The sequence below is a fragment of the Saccopteryx bilineata genome, chromosome 2 (assembly GCF_036850765.1).
Source record: "Saccopteryx bilineata isolate mSacBil1 chromosome 2, mSacBil1_pri_phased_curated, whole genome shotgun sequence".
In the NCBI taxonomy this organism is placed as follows: domain Eukaryota; kingdom Metazoa; phylum Chordata; class Mammalia; order Chiroptera; family Emballonuridae; genus Saccopteryx; species Saccopteryx bilineata.
Genome location: NC_089491.1, coordinates 183,353,595 through 183,370,377, shown reverse-complemented (window position 1 = coordinate 183,370,377; position 16,783 = coordinate 183,353,595). Strand labels below are relative to the sequence as shown.

At 41.2% G+C, this 16,783-nt stretch overlaps 1 protein-coding gene across 3 annotated transcripts in view; it reads right to left on the bottom strand.

The window, feature by feature from the left end:
- Nucleotides 1-16,783, bottom strand: part of USP15 (ubiquitin specific peptidase 15) — a 162,108-nt gene that overhangs the window by 113,508 nt on the left and 31,817 nt on the right. For all 3 annotated transcript variants that reach the window (XM_066258881.1, XM_066258882.1, XM_066258885.1), the window contains exon 3: nt 13,315-13,445. In XM_066258881.1, coding sequence (XP_066114978.1) covers nt 13,315-13,445 — 131 coding nt within the window. The remainder of the gene's footprint in view (nt 1-13,314; nt 13,446-16,783) is intronic.

Here is a 16,783-nt window from a genome sequence, read left to right as displayed (position 1 = left end):
AAAAAATAAAGCAAGACAAAAAAACAAACAAACAAAAAAAAAAACAAAAGAGGAGAGAGTGAGAGTTAAGTGTTTTGGAGTATAACCTTAAAGGAGGGTGAGGATGAAGAAGAGAAATAAAATGCAACACTCATGGGTAGTGTAGTTCAAGAAAGGGGAAGCATAAGATGGGCAGAGAATAGAAGGACCGATGTGGAGGAAATAAAGGCAGTAAGACAGAAGAAACAAACAACAACAACAAAAAAATTAGTGGATCAAGTTGTAAAGTCTGTGGACTTTTCTTGATTTTGAGAGGTTAACTTCTTCCTTTTTCTTTTCTCTCCCTCTTCCTGGTCGGTGACTCTGTACCCCAGGCTCTGCCCCTGTGTCACACTTAGGTAGGGATTGCAGTTGATGGGATTCTATGGCAATGTCATATAATTGGCTTTAGTCTTGCTGGTAGTCACAGCTTGTTGGCGTTTGCAGGGTCCAACGATGAGAGAGTTTGCTTTCCTGGATTCTCTCTCCTAGTCCCCCCTTTCTGAATTAGCAGCCTGGTGATCCAGCTATAAGGCTGCAACTGCTTCTGCCTGGGGAGTAAGAGGCTCAAAGAGCTGGGAAATCCCCACTCTATCCCCACTCAGTGCAAGGCTTTGGGAAAGGCTCTGACAGTCAGGGCCTCCAGTGTAATCAGGCGGGGGTGGGAGTCAATTGTTGTCAAGGTGACTGTTCAGCGCCTATCATTCAGTTGGACCTCTCAACCCAGGCTTTCCACACTTTGTAGCCTGTTTTTGCTGGGAAGAAGAGGCACTAGTCTCTGCTTGCGACTAGTGTAGTATAGATCTTATTATCTGCCAAGTCCTTCTTGTTAGCGTTTATCCCTGAATATGGAGGCTCTATCAATCAGAAGTTGCCCCCGCCCCTTTAGCGAGAGGCACTAAAAAATATCACGCCTCTTGTCTTGGATCGCTGAACTGAGAGAGATCTTATCAATTAGAACCGAGGGTGCGCAGATTTCATGGGTTAAGCTAATTTCAGTGATTGGGTCGCAGCTGTGCTTCCGAAGGTATTTTAGGCTGCCTGCGCGCGCCCCTCCCCCAATGCTTGTTAGCTTGAATGGCTGGGTGAGGTGCCCCGCCCACAGAGAGAATCTCCCAAGCCTCTCCTGCTCGCCCTGCCGCTGGCGGCTGGATCGCACCAGGCGCAGGATAATGGAGCACCTGGGTGTGCGAGCCAGTAGGGCGCTCTAGGCGCGTGGAATGCCCAGGGCACGCGCGCGAATGGGGTGCTCCGGGCACCGGTGGCTGGCGACTCTCACTCGCTGTGTGCAGGCCGCTGGGAACGTTACCGGTGCCCAACCGGACCAGGTGCGCGTGCGGCGGCTCGCGGCTCCCAAATGTGGGCTGACTCACCACAGGCGCACTTCCTCGAGGCTTGAATGAACGTCGCTGCGGTATATTCCTCCACACCCTCGTCTCTCAGATTCAAGTGATAACAGTCCTTTCGCTATCAGTTTGTGTGGAACTCCGGAATGCTCCGAGGATAAATTTTTCTGTTTCTAGTTGATAAATTTGTTGTGATTTAGGGGAGAGCTGTCGGACGCGCTGCTCACGGCGCCATTTCCGTGACGTCACTCTCACTGTTCCCTTTATTTGAACAGTGTTTTGAATCACCACCATTAACTTTCTTGAAGTCTTAATGAATTTTAAAATCGCACCTTAGGCTTCAGTTTTAGATCATATTTTCTTGAGATATTTGTGTCTCTGATATTTGATCAGAGACACTTCTTAATTTTAGTATGGTCTATCATCTGCAGAGACTAGAAATCTTCAAAACTAAGAAGTCTTGGCTCTTTTTTATTTTATAGTCCTTTCTTAAGCTTCTCTCTTTTCACATCTGACTACAGCAGCACAAGAGGAAACTAAGTGGCACTTTCAACACATTGGCAAGTCGTCCAGTTCATTAGATATATTATTTTACCTTTCAATTTATTGCAATTGATGTGTTGCTAAGTTTTCTGCCACCATATTATAACACAGACCACTTTCTATTAGGCTGCAATAAAACTTTCCTCACTATCTTTTGAGTCCTCACTGGTAGCCTCGCCTCCTCAATTTCTGAACTACTACCACAAATTTATTCAAGGCTCTTTAGGCTTTCATTATCTTTTTTTTTATTTACTTGCTGTTCTTTTTCTAGTTCTTTTAGGTGCAGGGATAAGTTATTAATTTGAGGTTTTTCTTGCTTCTGAAGGTATGCCTGTAATGCTATAAACTTCCCTCTCAGGACTGCTTTTGCTGTGTCCCATAAATTTTGAGTTGTTCTATGTTCATTTTCATTTGTTTCAAAGAAGTTTATGATTTCTTCTTTGATCTCATTGTTAATTCATTCATTATTTAATAGCATGCTATTTAGTCTCCGAGTGTTTGAATGTTTTTCAGTTTTTCTATTGTAGTTGAATTCTAGTTTCATGCCATTGTGATCAGAGAAGGTGCTTGATATGATTTCAATCTTCTTAAATTTATTAAGACTTGTTTTGTGTCCTAACATGTGGTCTATCCTAGAGAATGTACCATGAGCGCTTGAAAAGAACGGATATTCTGCTGCATTGGGGTGAAAGGTTCTGAAGATACCTATTAAATCCAGTTAATCTAGTATGTCATTTAAGACCGCTGTTTCTTTGTTAATTTTCTGTTTGGAGGTTCTATCCACTGATGTCAGTGGGGCATTAAAATCCCCTACTATTATAGTATTGCTGTTGATCTCGCCCTTTTTTTCCATTAAAACCTGTTTTATATATTTAGGTGCTCCTATATTAGGTGCATGTATATTTATAATAGTTACATCTTCCTGTTGTAATGCTCCTTTTATCATTATGTAGTGACATTCTTTATGTCTTACTATAGCCTTTTTAAAAAAAGTTTTTTTTTTTCAGATATAAGTATTGCTACCCCAGCTTTTTCTTTCTATCCACTGGCGTGAAATATTTTTTTCCATTCTTTTACTGTCATTCTATGTGTATTTTTTGTTTTGAGGTTGGTCTCTTGTAGATAGCATAGGTACAGGTCCTGCTTTCTTATCCATGCATGCAGCTACCCTATGTCTTTTTTTTTTTTTTTAACAGGGATAGAGAGTGAGTCAGAGAGAGGGATAGACAGGGACAGACAGACAGGAACGGAGAGAAATGAGAAGCATCAATCATCAGTTTTTCATTGCAACACCTTAGTTGTTCATTGATTGCTTTCTCATATGTGCCTTGATCGCGGCCTTCAGCAGATGGAGTAACCCCTTGCTCGAGCCAGTGACCTTGGGTCCAAGCTGGTGAACTTTGCCCAAACCAGATGAGCCCGCACTCAAGCTGGCAACCTCGGGATCTCAAACCTGGGTCCTCTGCACCCCAGTCCAATGCTCTATCCACTGTGCCACTGCCTGGTCAGGCTACCCTATGTCTTTTGATTGGAGCATTTAATCCGTTTGCATTTAAGGTTATTGATACGCAGTTGTTCATTCCCATTTTATTCTTTAAATCTATAACCCTCTTTTTCTTGATTTCTTTTCTCCTTTGCTCTTTTTACAGCACGCTCCTTATCATTTCCTGCAGTACTGGTTTGATTATAATGAATTCCTTGAGTTATTTTTTGTCTGGGAAGCTTTTTATTTCTCCTTCAATTTTAAACGATAATCTTGCTGTATAAAGAATTCTTGGTTGTAGGCTCTTGTTTTGCATTACTTTGAGTATTTCTTGCATTTCCCTTCTGGCATCAAGTGTTTCTGTTGAAAAGTCGGATGTCATCCTTATGGGGGCTCCTCTAAAGGTAACTGGATTTTTTTCTCTTGATGCTTTTAGTGTTTTTTCTTTATCTCTTAACTTTGGTATTTTAATTATGATGTGTCATGATGTAGGCCTCATTTGGTTTCTCTTTAGCCGGACTCTCTGTGCTTCTTGAACTTGTGTGATTTTTTCCTTCATCAATTTAGGGAAATTTTCAGCTATGATTTCTTCTAAAACAGGTTCTCTATCCCTTATTCTTTCTCTCCTCCTTCAAGAACCCATATGATGCAGATGTTATTTCTCTTCATATTGTTACAGAGTTCTCTTATAGTTTCCTCAGACTTTTTAAGCCTCTTTTCTTTTTGCTGCTCTGTTTCTGTGTTATTTATCTTGTACTGTAATTCACTGATTTGATCGTCTGCTTCATCCAGCCTGCTATTAATTCTTTCTAGTGTAGTCTTAATTTCTGATATTGTAATTGCCATTTCTGACTTTTATGATTTCAGTGTCCTTTTTGATGCTTGCTATTCCTATATTTAGGCGTTCATTAAGTCCATCCAGTGTAGTTCTGAGAGTCTTAAGCATCCTAACAATCATTATTTCAAACTACATCCCGTAATTTGGTTACTTCCATCTCATTCAGTTCTTCTTCTGGGGATTTCTCTTGTTGATTCATATGGTTTACATTCCTCTGTCTTCCCATTCTTTCTGTATGCAGTTTGCAAGCCTGTTAGAGTTGAGGGTCTTAGATTGGTTTATGAAATGCAGCTTCTCTTCCAAGACTTTATTCTTCAGCTTCTGCTGGTTGCTCAGATTTTAATTCTCCTTAACTAGTAGAGATGCTTAAAGTCTTAATTTCCCTGTTGTTTGTTTGCTGAGCCCAGCAAGGACCTCCTATGTTTACTGAGCCTTGCAGGGAGCTTCTGTGTTTTAGGGGGCGCATATCTTGATCTTTGGCCCCAGTTGAAACTCTATCTAGGAATGCAGTGAGTATGACCTCTGAGAAACAGAAGGTGTTGTCTGCCCAATGACTCTCAGAGGCAGGGCGTGTCCTCCATCCTCTGTATCAGAAGGGGGAGGTGTAGCTCAGGTTTCCTTGGAAACCTGAGTCACTGCCCCTCCCCTTTACTTCCTCTTTTTCAAACAACCTTTCACACTGATTGGAGCTGGGGAGCTTTTTGGAGATGGGTCAACTGGTTCCACGCTAGGCTTGTTTTGGATGGATGGAGCAACCCCTCCCCCAGCTATGGCTGCCTTGGCACTGGAGAATGACTCAGGTCAGGTTTTCTTCTCCCTGTCACCATTTGTGTCCCTGTGTCTCGATTTCCCTACTCTCCTCATGCAAGACCAGTCCTATCAGCTCTCCTCGCCCCCAGAGCCCCAGGTAAGTGGCTATGTGCAATATTTTCTGTGCTGGCCTTTTAAGGCTGCAACTTCTTTAACCATTCACTTCCCACAGACAGAACTCCCACTCTTCTCCCCATTCAATGCTGTTAGGCTGTCTCCTCCACTCCCTGGGTTTCTAGGCTGGGGCTCTGGTCCTGGGGCTGAGGACCTCCACCTTTCAGGATCTCTCTCCTCACAATGAGATACTTTCTGGACCCTCAGCCTCAGCCACCCCTCACTCCTGGGAGCAAGGGAGCCCCCACCATGCCCCTGCACTCCCTTCCAGGCTAGGTGTGGTTTCTTCTGTGCTTCTTGGTTTTTGAGTCCTGTTCTTTTAGTCCAAAGTTGGTTTTTCACGATGATTGTTCTTACATTAATTTGTAATCTAGTTTGCTCGTGGGAGGTGACAGTCTGTGCGCCTGCCTACTCCACTGCCATCTGCGAATCATCCCTCATTAACTCTTAAAAGTTGTTTCATCTTTTATTCACTGCCCAGATTCAAAACCACCCTCACATTCCAAATTATTTAGGTAGCACACTACTGCCAGGTACTAAAATCAGTATTAGTTATCTACTGCTGCTGTATTATAAATTATCCCCAAACTTAGCGTGTTCACAAAGCATATATCTCACATAGTTTCTCAAGTCAAGATTCTGGAGCAGCCTAGCTGGGTTCTTCTGAATTGGGTTTCTTGTGTGATTTGATTGTTGTCAAGTTGTGTGTGGGCTGGGGCTTCAATTATTTGGAAGCTCAAACGAGACTGAAGGATTCACTTCCAAGCTCATTCATGATTGCTGGCAGGCCTCTGTTCCTCTCTTGTCTAGTGATCTCAGTTCCTTACCATGTGAGGCCCACCATAGGCTATCTGAGTATGCAGTCTAACTTCTCAGATGGAGAAATGAGAGAGCATAAGGGTGTGAGCACTCAGGATATAAGCAGAGATGTATTTCTAATCTAATCTTTTCTTAAGTGAGAGAGAGAGAGACAGACAGATAGGAAGGGATAGAGATGAGAGCGAGTGACTCCTTGCTCGAGGTAGTGACCTTGGGTTGAAGCCCGCGACCATGGGGTCATGTCTATGAGCCTATGCTCAAGCTGGTGATCCTATGTTCCAGCTAGTGAGCCTGCAGTCAAGCCAGATGAGCCCATGCTCAAGCTGGTAACCTCAGGGTTTCGAACCTGGGTCCTCAGTGTCCCAGGTTTACACTCTATCCACTGCACCACGACCTTGTCAGGAGAATCTTTTCTTTTTTAAACAAGATAAAACTGACATAGATTATTAATTTCAGTGTGTAACATAATGAATTGATAGTTGTATATATTGCAAAATGCAAATAAGTCTAGTTAACATTATCTATCATGCATAGTTAACAAGATTTTTTCTCTTGTGATAAGAACTTTTAAGACCTACTTTCTCCAGCAACTTTCAAATATGCAATACAGTATTATGGTAACTATAGCACCATATGTACATTACATCCCCAATGACTTGTTTTATAAATGAACCTTTGTTTCTTTTTACCAAAAGTATAACTCTTCACACTGAAATCTAATCTTGAAAGTGGTATGTCATGACATCTACTATATGTATGTTACTGGCTACAAAGATCAATACAATACCAAGACTTTGATACAACATGGAAGGGGACTACCCAAACATGTGGATATGAGCTGGCCATCTTGGAGGTTACTATGTTAACTTACATTCTAATATTGTTATGTACTTAAATTTTATACATATTTTCAACCCTGTAACAAATTATTACTATTTTAAAGTCTGCCTTAAGATTTATTGACAGTATTGACTTTTATCAGTCCACATTTTTTCCTGTCTTTAAAGTTCCATATCGTTAATTTACCTTCCACTATACAGACTGTTTTGTATTCCCTTTAATTCAGGTCTTCTAGTAACAAATTCTATCAATTTGTTTTCTAAAAATGTCTTTTTCTGAAGAATCCTTTCTTTGGTCAAAGAAATCAAGTTAGCAGTTATTTTTCCTTAGCACATTGAAAATTCTTTGCTTTCATCTCTCTTGAATAATAATAATTCCTTTGTCATAGCTTTAATTTGAAGGTAATAAATATTTTCTTCTGGTTACTATTTTACTTCTTTTCAGGTTGGGATTCACAGAATTTGAGTTGCAGCATAATACCTTTCATTGGTTTTGGAAATTCTCAGCTACTATTACCTCCAGGATTACTTCTACCCTAGTCTTGATTCTCCTTCTAAGAGTTCACTTATATGTTGTTTTACAGTTATTCATTGCATTCCATGTGTCCCTCTGCTTTTTTCTATATTTTCCATTATTCAGCCTAAACTTTAGTCTGTATATTTTGAACTGATATTATTTACTTTACAATCTCTTCTTTGGTTCTGCTTTATCTAGTATTTTCCATAAACATTAAGTCCTTAATTCTTAATTTTTTCATATTATTCTATTTTAGAATTTCATTTGGTTCTTAACAATTCTGTCCCTTTTTCGACTCTGTCTTTTATATTTTTCACAGCATTCTAAAGCCTGTCTGATAACCTCATTATCTGGATTCCTCATGGGTCTGTTTCAATTGTCTAAATTTTCTCTTGGATTTTGGTTTTTCACTGTATTTCCTGCTTGTCTTTTCTTTTTATTTTTTAACTGAATGACTGACACTAGAAATGAAAATGTCACGTCACTTTACTGAGGCACAGGACAATAATTAACTTGTTTCTACTTAACAGCTAGGGGTATTACCAACCCTAGATTCCAATAAGAGATAAGAAAAGTCAAAACTGGGCTTCAGACCCTAAAAGACAAGTTTATTCACTTTTTTTTTAATTACCGTATTTTTCACTCCATAAGACACACCTGATCATAAGACACACCTAGGGTTTTAAGGAGGAAAATAAGAAAAAAAAAATCTGAACCAAATGGTGTGTTAAAATATTTAATAAAATACCGTATATTTCACTCCATAAGACACATGGGCATTTTCCTCTCCACTTTTGGGGGACAAAAGTGCATCTTATGGAGCAAAAAATACAGCAACTGAGAGGTGGGGAGGCAGAGACAGATTCCTGTATGTGCCCTAACCAGCATTCACCCGGCAAGCCCCTATAGGGCAATGCTCTGTCCATCTGGGGCCATTGCTCCATTGCTTGGCAACTGAGCTATTTTTAGCACATGAAGTGAGGCCATGGAGCCTCAGTTCCTGGGGCCAACTTTATTTGACCCATGGCTGTGGTAGAAGAAGAGATGGGGTGGGGGAGAAGCAGATAGTTGTTTCTCCTGTGTGCCCTGACCAGGAATTGAACCGGGACTTTCACATGCCAGGCCAATGCTCTACTGCTCAGCCAACTGTCCAGGGCCAAGAAAAGTCTATTCTTTTTTTTTTTACAGAGACAGAGAGTCAGAGAGAGGGATAGACAGACAGGAATGGAGAGATGAGAAGTATCAATCATTAGTTTTTTGTTGTGTGTTGCAACACCTTAGTTGTTCATTGATTGCTTTCTCATATATGCCTTGACTGCGGGCCCTCAGCAGACCGAGCAACCCCTTGCTCGAGCCAGCGACCTTGGGCTCAAGCCAGTGAGCTTTTGCTCCAACCAGATAAACCCGTGCTCAAGTTGGAGACCTTGGGGTCTCGAACCTGGGTCCTCCGCATCCCAGTCTGACACTCTATCCACTGCACCACCACCTGGTCAGGTGACAAGTCTATTCTTTACCTGAGTACTACTACCATCAGAGTCATGTGCGGCATAGTATAAATGGAAATTCGCAGACTTACTGATTTTATTTTGGAGGAAGACATATTTTTTTTTAAATTTTTACAGAAAGAGCCAGAGAGAGGGATAGATAGGGACAGACAGACAGGAACAGAGAGAGATGAGAAGCATCAATTATTAGTTTTTCGTTGTGACACCTTAGTTGTTCACTGATTGCTTTCTCATATGTGCCTTGACCGTGGGGCTACAGCAGACCGAGTAACCCCTTGCTCAAGCCAGCGACCTTGGGTCCAAGCTGGCGAGCTTTGCTTAAATCAGATGAGCCTGTGCTCAAGCTGGTGACCTCAGGGTCTCGAACTTGGGTCCTCTGCATCCCAGTCTGACGCTCTATCCACTGCGCCACCGTTTGGTCAGGCCGGAGGAAGACATATCTTAATAAAAATTCCAGGTAATTTTATGCACACTAAACTTTGAAAATGACTTTACAGGTTGAGTAAATTCCAAGTACTTAAAACAAATAAACATGATCTCTTAGCAGACTTGTCAAACTCCTTTTTATTCTATGTGTGTGAAGTTTTCAAAATTCTTTTTTGCTTCTCAGACATAGATATTTAAAAATGCCAATAAAACCTCTTTGAAAAAGTAATGCAAATGAAGTTGGTTGATTTGTTTACCATAACAATAATGACTTGTACTGTATAATATGCTACTTTATTAAAGAAGTTAATCATTAGGTTAAAGTAATACAGTTTAACACATCTAAAAGTATATCAGACTCAGATTTTCCCTTACCCCAGAAATGAAGTTCTCTAAACCGGCAGTTCTCAACCTGTGGGTCGCGACCTAGGCGGGGGTCGAACGACCAAAATATGTATTTTCCGATGGCTTTAGGCAACCCCTGTATTTTGGTCGTTCGACTCCCGCCGGGATCGTGACCCACAGGTTGAGAACCGCTGCTCTAAACAATTTTACAGTAAGTAGTCATCTTTCAAATGGTCAAAACCCTCAATTCTCCAGCAACATAGATAATATGACAGACCTTCTTACACATATAAAGCAAGTATTCCTAAAAGAAAGAAATCCTAATTTTGAAATGACTAAAAGAAAAAGCTGAGTGAAATTAGGGAACTATACTAAACTAAACTAAATCAAAGGTTCACTCATATTCTATTTAGTAAACAATATTCAATTGTAATCTAAACCACAAATACAGAAATGCAAATAAAGATAATATAGCAGTTTTGGGCCTTGACTGGTTGGCTCAGTGATAGAGCATTGGCCCACTGTGTATAACTCCCAGGTTCGACTCCCAGCCAAGACACACAGAAGAAGTGCCCATCTGCTTCTCCCTCCCCCCCTTCCTTTCTCTCTCTTTCTCTCTTGCCCTCCTGCAGCCAAGGCTCCACTGGAGCAAATTTGGCCGGGGCACTGAGGATGGCACCATGGCCTCTGCCTCAGGTGCTAGAATGGCTCTGGCTGCAACAGAGCAACGCCCCAGATGGGCAGAACATCGCCCCCTGGTGGGCATGCTGGGTGGATCCCAGTTGGGCACACGCGGGAATCTATCTCTCTGCCTCCCAGCTTCTCACTTCAGAAAAATTTAATAAATTCAAATATAGTTTGGTCAACTAGAAGTTTACACTTGAGTTAAATAACTCATCTTTTCAATTGTTTCCATGTAGGAAAAAAAAACATCTAAATTATTATACTCAGAGATTCCCCCCAGTCTGCTCCTTCCCCAAATATACTATCAAACACTTGCCTAATGTTGGCAGATCTACTTTATGCATTTGGTATTCTTCTACTATACCAAACCCTGTCATAAATGACTTTTTAGTTTCAAATAGTAAAGAAAATCAATCATGTTTAATTTCTCTAGACTAAATTGTAAACTTTTAAAATAAGAAAGACATCTCCATTTTCAAATATTTTTAAAAATTATGTTGCAATATATTTTTTCAAATTTTAGTTTCTTTCTTTCTTTCTTTCTTGTATTTTTCCAAAGTTAGAAGCGGGGAGGCAGTCAGACTCCCGCATGAGCCTGACTATGATCCACCTGGAATGCCCACCAGGGGGCGATGCTCTGCCCTTCTAGGGTGTTGCTCCTTTGCAGCCTGAGCCATTCTAGCACCTGAGGCAGAGGCCATGGAGCCATCCTTAGCATCTGGGCCAACTTTGTTCAGATGGATCCTTGGCTGCCGGGGGAGGGGCAGGGGGAGAGAGAGAGATAGAGAGAAAGGAGAGAGGAAAAGGTGAAGAAGCAGATGGGTGCTTCTCCTGTGGCCCTGACTGGAAAACAAACCAGAGACTTCCACATGCTGGGGCCAACGCTCTACCACTGAGCCAACAGACCAGGGCCTAGTTTCTTTCTTATTTCTAATTATTTTATTAAAAATGCAGTGCTGCATAGTGGTTAAGAAACAGACTGCCATAGTTTGAAAACTGATGTGACTTTCTGAAAGGCCCTAAACCTCTCTACTTCTGTCCTCATTTCCTCACCTATAAATTGGAGATAATTCTTATCTCATAGGGTTTGCTGTGAGGTTTAATTTAGTTAATAATATATATAGTCATCCCCTATTATCCACAGGGGATATGTTTCAGGACCCCTGGATGCCTGAAACCATAAATAGTACTGAATCTATAAATACTGTTTCTTCCTATACATACCCACATACCGATGACAAAGTTTATTTATAAATTAAGTGCTCTAAGAGATTAACAAAAACAAATATGAGCCTTGGCTGGTTGGCTCAGCAGTAGATCATCAGCCAGGCATGTGGATGTCCTGGGCTCAATTTTTGCTCAGAGCACACAGGAGAAGTGACTATCTGCTTCTTCACCCCCCTCTCTCCCCCTTTTCTTTTTCTCTCTTCCTCTACCACAGCCATAACTCCATCAGTTTGAGTGTATCAGCCCCAGGCACTGAGGATGGCTCCGTGGAGCCTCCACTTCAGGTGCTAAAAATAACTCAAGATGTGAGCATGGCCCCAGACGAATACAGCATCAGCTCCAGACAGGGGTTGCCAGTGAATCTGGTTGGGGTGCATGCTAGAGTCTGTCTCTATCTCCCTTTCTCTCACATGGAAAAGAAAAAAAAAAGAAAATTTAAAAAACCAAAACGAAATAGAACAAATAACAATATACTGGAATAAACACTATGTGAATGTAGTCTCTCTCCAATCAATCTGATAGCTGAGACGGCTACTAAGTGAGTAACGAGCACATAGTGGATGCAGCAGCACAGATATGCTAGACAAGAGAATGAATTACATCCTGTGAAGAATGGAATAAAATGGTGGGGGATCTGTTGCTCTGCAACGGAGCAATACCCCAAATGGGCAGAGCATCGCCCCCTGGTGGGCATGCCAGGTGGATCCTGGTCAGGTGCATGCCAGAGTCTGACTGCCTCCCCACTTCATCGCATGTTGAAATCCCCCACCATCTTATTAATGGCATGCAATTTAAACTTATGAATTATGGCCCTTGCTGGTGATTCAGTGGATAGAGTGTTGGTCTGGCATATGAATGTCCCGGTTCAATTACCAGTCAGGGAGCACAGGAGAAGCAACCATCTGCTTTCTCCCTTTCCCCCTCTCTCCCTCTTCCCCTCCCACAGCCAGCGGCTCAATTGGCTCGAGCATGGTCTCGGGTGCTGAAGATAGCTCGATTAGACCAAGCACATCAGCCTCAGGTGCTAAAAATAGCTCGGTATTTGTGCACTGGCCCAAGACATGGTTGTTGGATGTATGCTGGTTGGGCGGGCATGTGGGAATCTGTCTCACTAGCTCCTCTCCTCTCACCTAATAAAACAAAACAAAACTTATGAATTATTTACTTCTGAAATTTTTCCATTTAATATTTTTGGATCAGAGTTGACTGTAGGTAACTAAAACCATGTAAAGCAAAACCATGAATAAGGAGGGACTACTTTTATGTGCTCATAATAGTGGTTGGTATACAGTAAACCCTCCATATGTGTTACCTGCTATTATATAGTATACAGTATTGTTTTATTTTAATGAGAAACAGAGAGAGAGGGACAGACAGGCAGGAAGGAAGGAAGGAAGAGCGATGAGAAACATCAATTCTTCATTGCAGCACCTCAGTTGTTCATTGATTGCTTTCTCATATGTGCCTTAACCAGGAGTTATAGCAGAGCAAGTGACCCCTTGATCAATCCAGTGACCTTGGACTCAAGCCAGTGACCATGGGGTCACATCTATGATCCTGTGCTCAAGCTGGTGAGCCCGTGCTCAAGACAGATGAACCTGCACTCAAGCTGATGACCTCAGGGTTTCGAACCTGGGTCCTCTGTGTCCCAGTCTGACACAACTGCCTGGTCATGCTACAGTAACATTTTGATGGTCTTTATTGCAAAGATAATTGACAAGGCTTCATGAGTTATAAAATTAACAATAAAAAGTGAATTGTTCAAGAAAAACATTTCTAATTAGTTATTTTAATATATACCTTTCGTGCTATTGGTTCCTGACCTTCCATCAGTGTGTACCAGCTGACAAGTTTATTCCAGCCCTCAGTTGGCAATAGTATGTAATCCAATTCATCAATAAGATGCTCTTTAAGTGACTGGGCATTACCATCTGCAAAAGGAAAGACAAATTCAATACATAAAAAGAAATAATAATGCATACCTCTAAATACTCTGGTTATATATATATCACAAATTACTTAAACTCATGAAGACTAATTTAAGTATTTAAATAAATTCTAAAGAAAGCTCTGAAGAGTTTCACATCCAAATCTCTATATTTCAAAATAAACTGTTGCTTTAAAAAGTTTTAATGTTTAGGCCCTGGCTGGTTGGCTCAGTGATATAGCATTGGCCCAGTGTATAGATGTCCCGGGTTTGATTCTCCATCAGGACACACAGAAAAAGTGCCCATTTGCTTTTCCACCCCTCTCACTCTTGCTTCTCTCTCTCTCTTCTCCTCCCCTCCTGCAGCCATGGCTTGATTGGAGCAGGTTAGCCCCTGGCACTGGGGATGGCTCCATGGCATCTACCTCAGGCGCTAAAAAATGGCTCCAGCTATAAGGATGCCCAGATGAACAGGGCATCGCCCCCTAGGGGGCTTGCTAGATGGACCCCAGTTGGAACGCATGCTGGAGTCCTTCTCTGCTTCCCCTCCTCTCACTGAATAATAAAAAAAATGTTTTAATGTTTGGTACTAGTCAAGCAACAGTGTTTAAAATCATAAATTTCCCTTTATTAGGATCTTAAAAATATAATAAAATGTAATTGTTAGCCAAGGGTTATTATAATAGAGCATTTCCCAAATATTTTAAGTATCAGAGATCCGTCATATGGGAATAGTGGTCCTTCTCACATTAGCTGATGAAGAAAGCTGAAAAACAAGTCAATAAGCTTTCATAATAACAAGCACATGGGGCTAGAAACCACAGTAGAAATCAGAAAAGGGAATCTTGTGTAACAATTCATTATTCCAGAAGGCCCATAATGTGGACTTCTCCCTAGAGTTAAAGTGGAATTAGATTTTCAGATGTGGTTCTGATTCTATAAGCCACTTTTAAAATGCTGTTTAAACTAAAAAATTTAATACAGGGCAGGCTAGAGATCTTGAATTATACCTACATCACAGTCCTAATCTGAGATTTGTTTATTGGATTTTTTACTTCAATTTCTAAAGTACAGACACAGAAATAGTTTATTAAGTTATAGAAAACATAAAGGGTATTTTCTCATTCTGAGCCAGTCTTAAATCATCAAAATGGGAAATCAAATTGTTCTTGGTAACATTTCAATAATAAGAATATATTATTCCTTGTAAAGTAGTATAACCATTATGGAAGAAAGTATGGTGGTTCCTCAAAAAACTGAAAATAGAACTACCTTATGACCCAGCAATCCCTCTACTGGGTATATATCCCAAAAACTCAGAAACATTGATACGTAAAGACACATGCAGCCCCATGTTTATTGCAGCATTGTTCACAGTGGCCAGGACATGGAAACAACCAAAAAGCCCATCAATAGATGACTGGATAAAGAAGATGTGGCACATATACACTATGGAATACTACTCAGCCATAAGAAATGATGACATCGGAACATTTACAGCAAAATGGTGGGATCTTGATAACATGATACGAAGCGAAATAAGTAAATCAGAAAAAAACAGGAACTGTATTATTCCATACGTAGGTGGGACATAATAGTGAAACTAAGAGACATTGATAAGAGTGTGGTGGTTACAGGGGGGAGGGGGGAATGGGAGAGGGATAGGGGGTGGGGAGGGGCACAAAGAAAACAAGATAGAAGGTGACAGAGGACAATCTGACTTTGGGTGGTGGGTATGCAACATAATTGAACGACAAGATAACCTGGACTTGTTATCTTTGAATATATGTATCCTGATTTATTGATGTCACCCCATTAAAAAAATAAAATTATTTAAAAAAAAAAAGAATATATTATTCTTATTAGATATAAAAATATAAATTAAGCAAGATGCAGAAAAAAATGCTGAAAGGATTAAGAGAAAATTATTCTGTCTAGGCTTAATCTATGGTCACAGGATTAAATATGGTCAAAGAATCATACTAAACTTTGAGACAAATGTTTCACACAGAGCAGAAATGGAAAATCTCTGAATTTCATGGTACAGACTTTAATAGCACATGCAAATAAAGTATCAATTCTTAAGTTCAGTTTTTGTGTGTGTGTGACAGAGACAGAGAGAGGGACAGATAGGGACAGACAGAAAGGGAGAGAGATGAGAAGCATCAATTCTTCATTGCAGCTCCTTAGTTGCCTACTGACTGCTCTCTCATATGTGCCTTGACAGGAGGGGGGGCGCACTCCAGCAGAGTGAGTGACCCCTTGCTCAAGACAGAGACCTTCGGGCTCAAGCCTGCAACCATGGGGTCATGTCTATGATCCCACGCTCAAGCCAGTATCCATGTTCAAGCCTGGTGAGCCACATTCAAGCTGGCAACCTCAGGGTTTCAAACCTGGGTCCTCTGAGTCCCAGTCCAATGCTCTATCCACTGCGCCACCGCCTGATCAGGCTAAGCTCAGTTTCTTAAAACCTTAATTGTAATTTTTAGATTCTTGATGAAAACTGATAATTTGCAAAATATTTTCAGAATGTTCTGAAGGTGAAAGAAACTTAAATATTCAAAAGGCCTGCATGGATGTAGTACGAGACAGAAATCCATGTTATCTCAGTCAATTCTCAAAGCAAACCTATAAAATAGGTATATCCATTTTAGAGAAGAAAATATATTCAGGGAAATTGGGTAACTTGCCCAAGATCATGTACACAGAAAAAGGCAGGTATAGTAAAGATATTAGTAAGAAAACTCTGTTATCTTTTTTTTTTTTTTGTATTTTTCTGAAGCTGGAAACGGGGAGAGACAGCCAGACAAACTCCCGCATGCGCCTGACCGGGATCCACCTGGCACACCCGCCAGAGGGCGATGCTCTGCCCCTCCGGGGCATCGCTCGTTGCGACCAGAGCCACTCTAGCGCCTGGAGCAGAGGCCAAGGAGCCATCCCCAGCGTCTGGGCCATCTTTGCTCCAATGGAGCCTTGGCTGCGGGAGGGGAAGAGAGAGACAGAGAGGAAGGAGAGGGTGAGGGGTGGAGAAGCAGGTGGGCGCTTCTCCTGTGTGCCCTGGCCGGGAATCGAATCCGGGACCTCCGCACACCAGGCCGATGCTCTACCACTGAGCCAACCGGCCAGGGCCAAAACTCTGTTATCTTAATTGATTTTCAAAACACTGTTATGAAGTATGTATCTTTGCTGTTATTACTAAATAGATGCAGGTACTGATTAACTTGCCTAAGGTCATACAGACAGATAATTATTGAGACTGGGGTCAAACACAAATCCTTTTACTCTAACATCCTTTTTCTGTCACTATAACAAAATGCTTCATAGAAAACTTAGAAAAAAGTT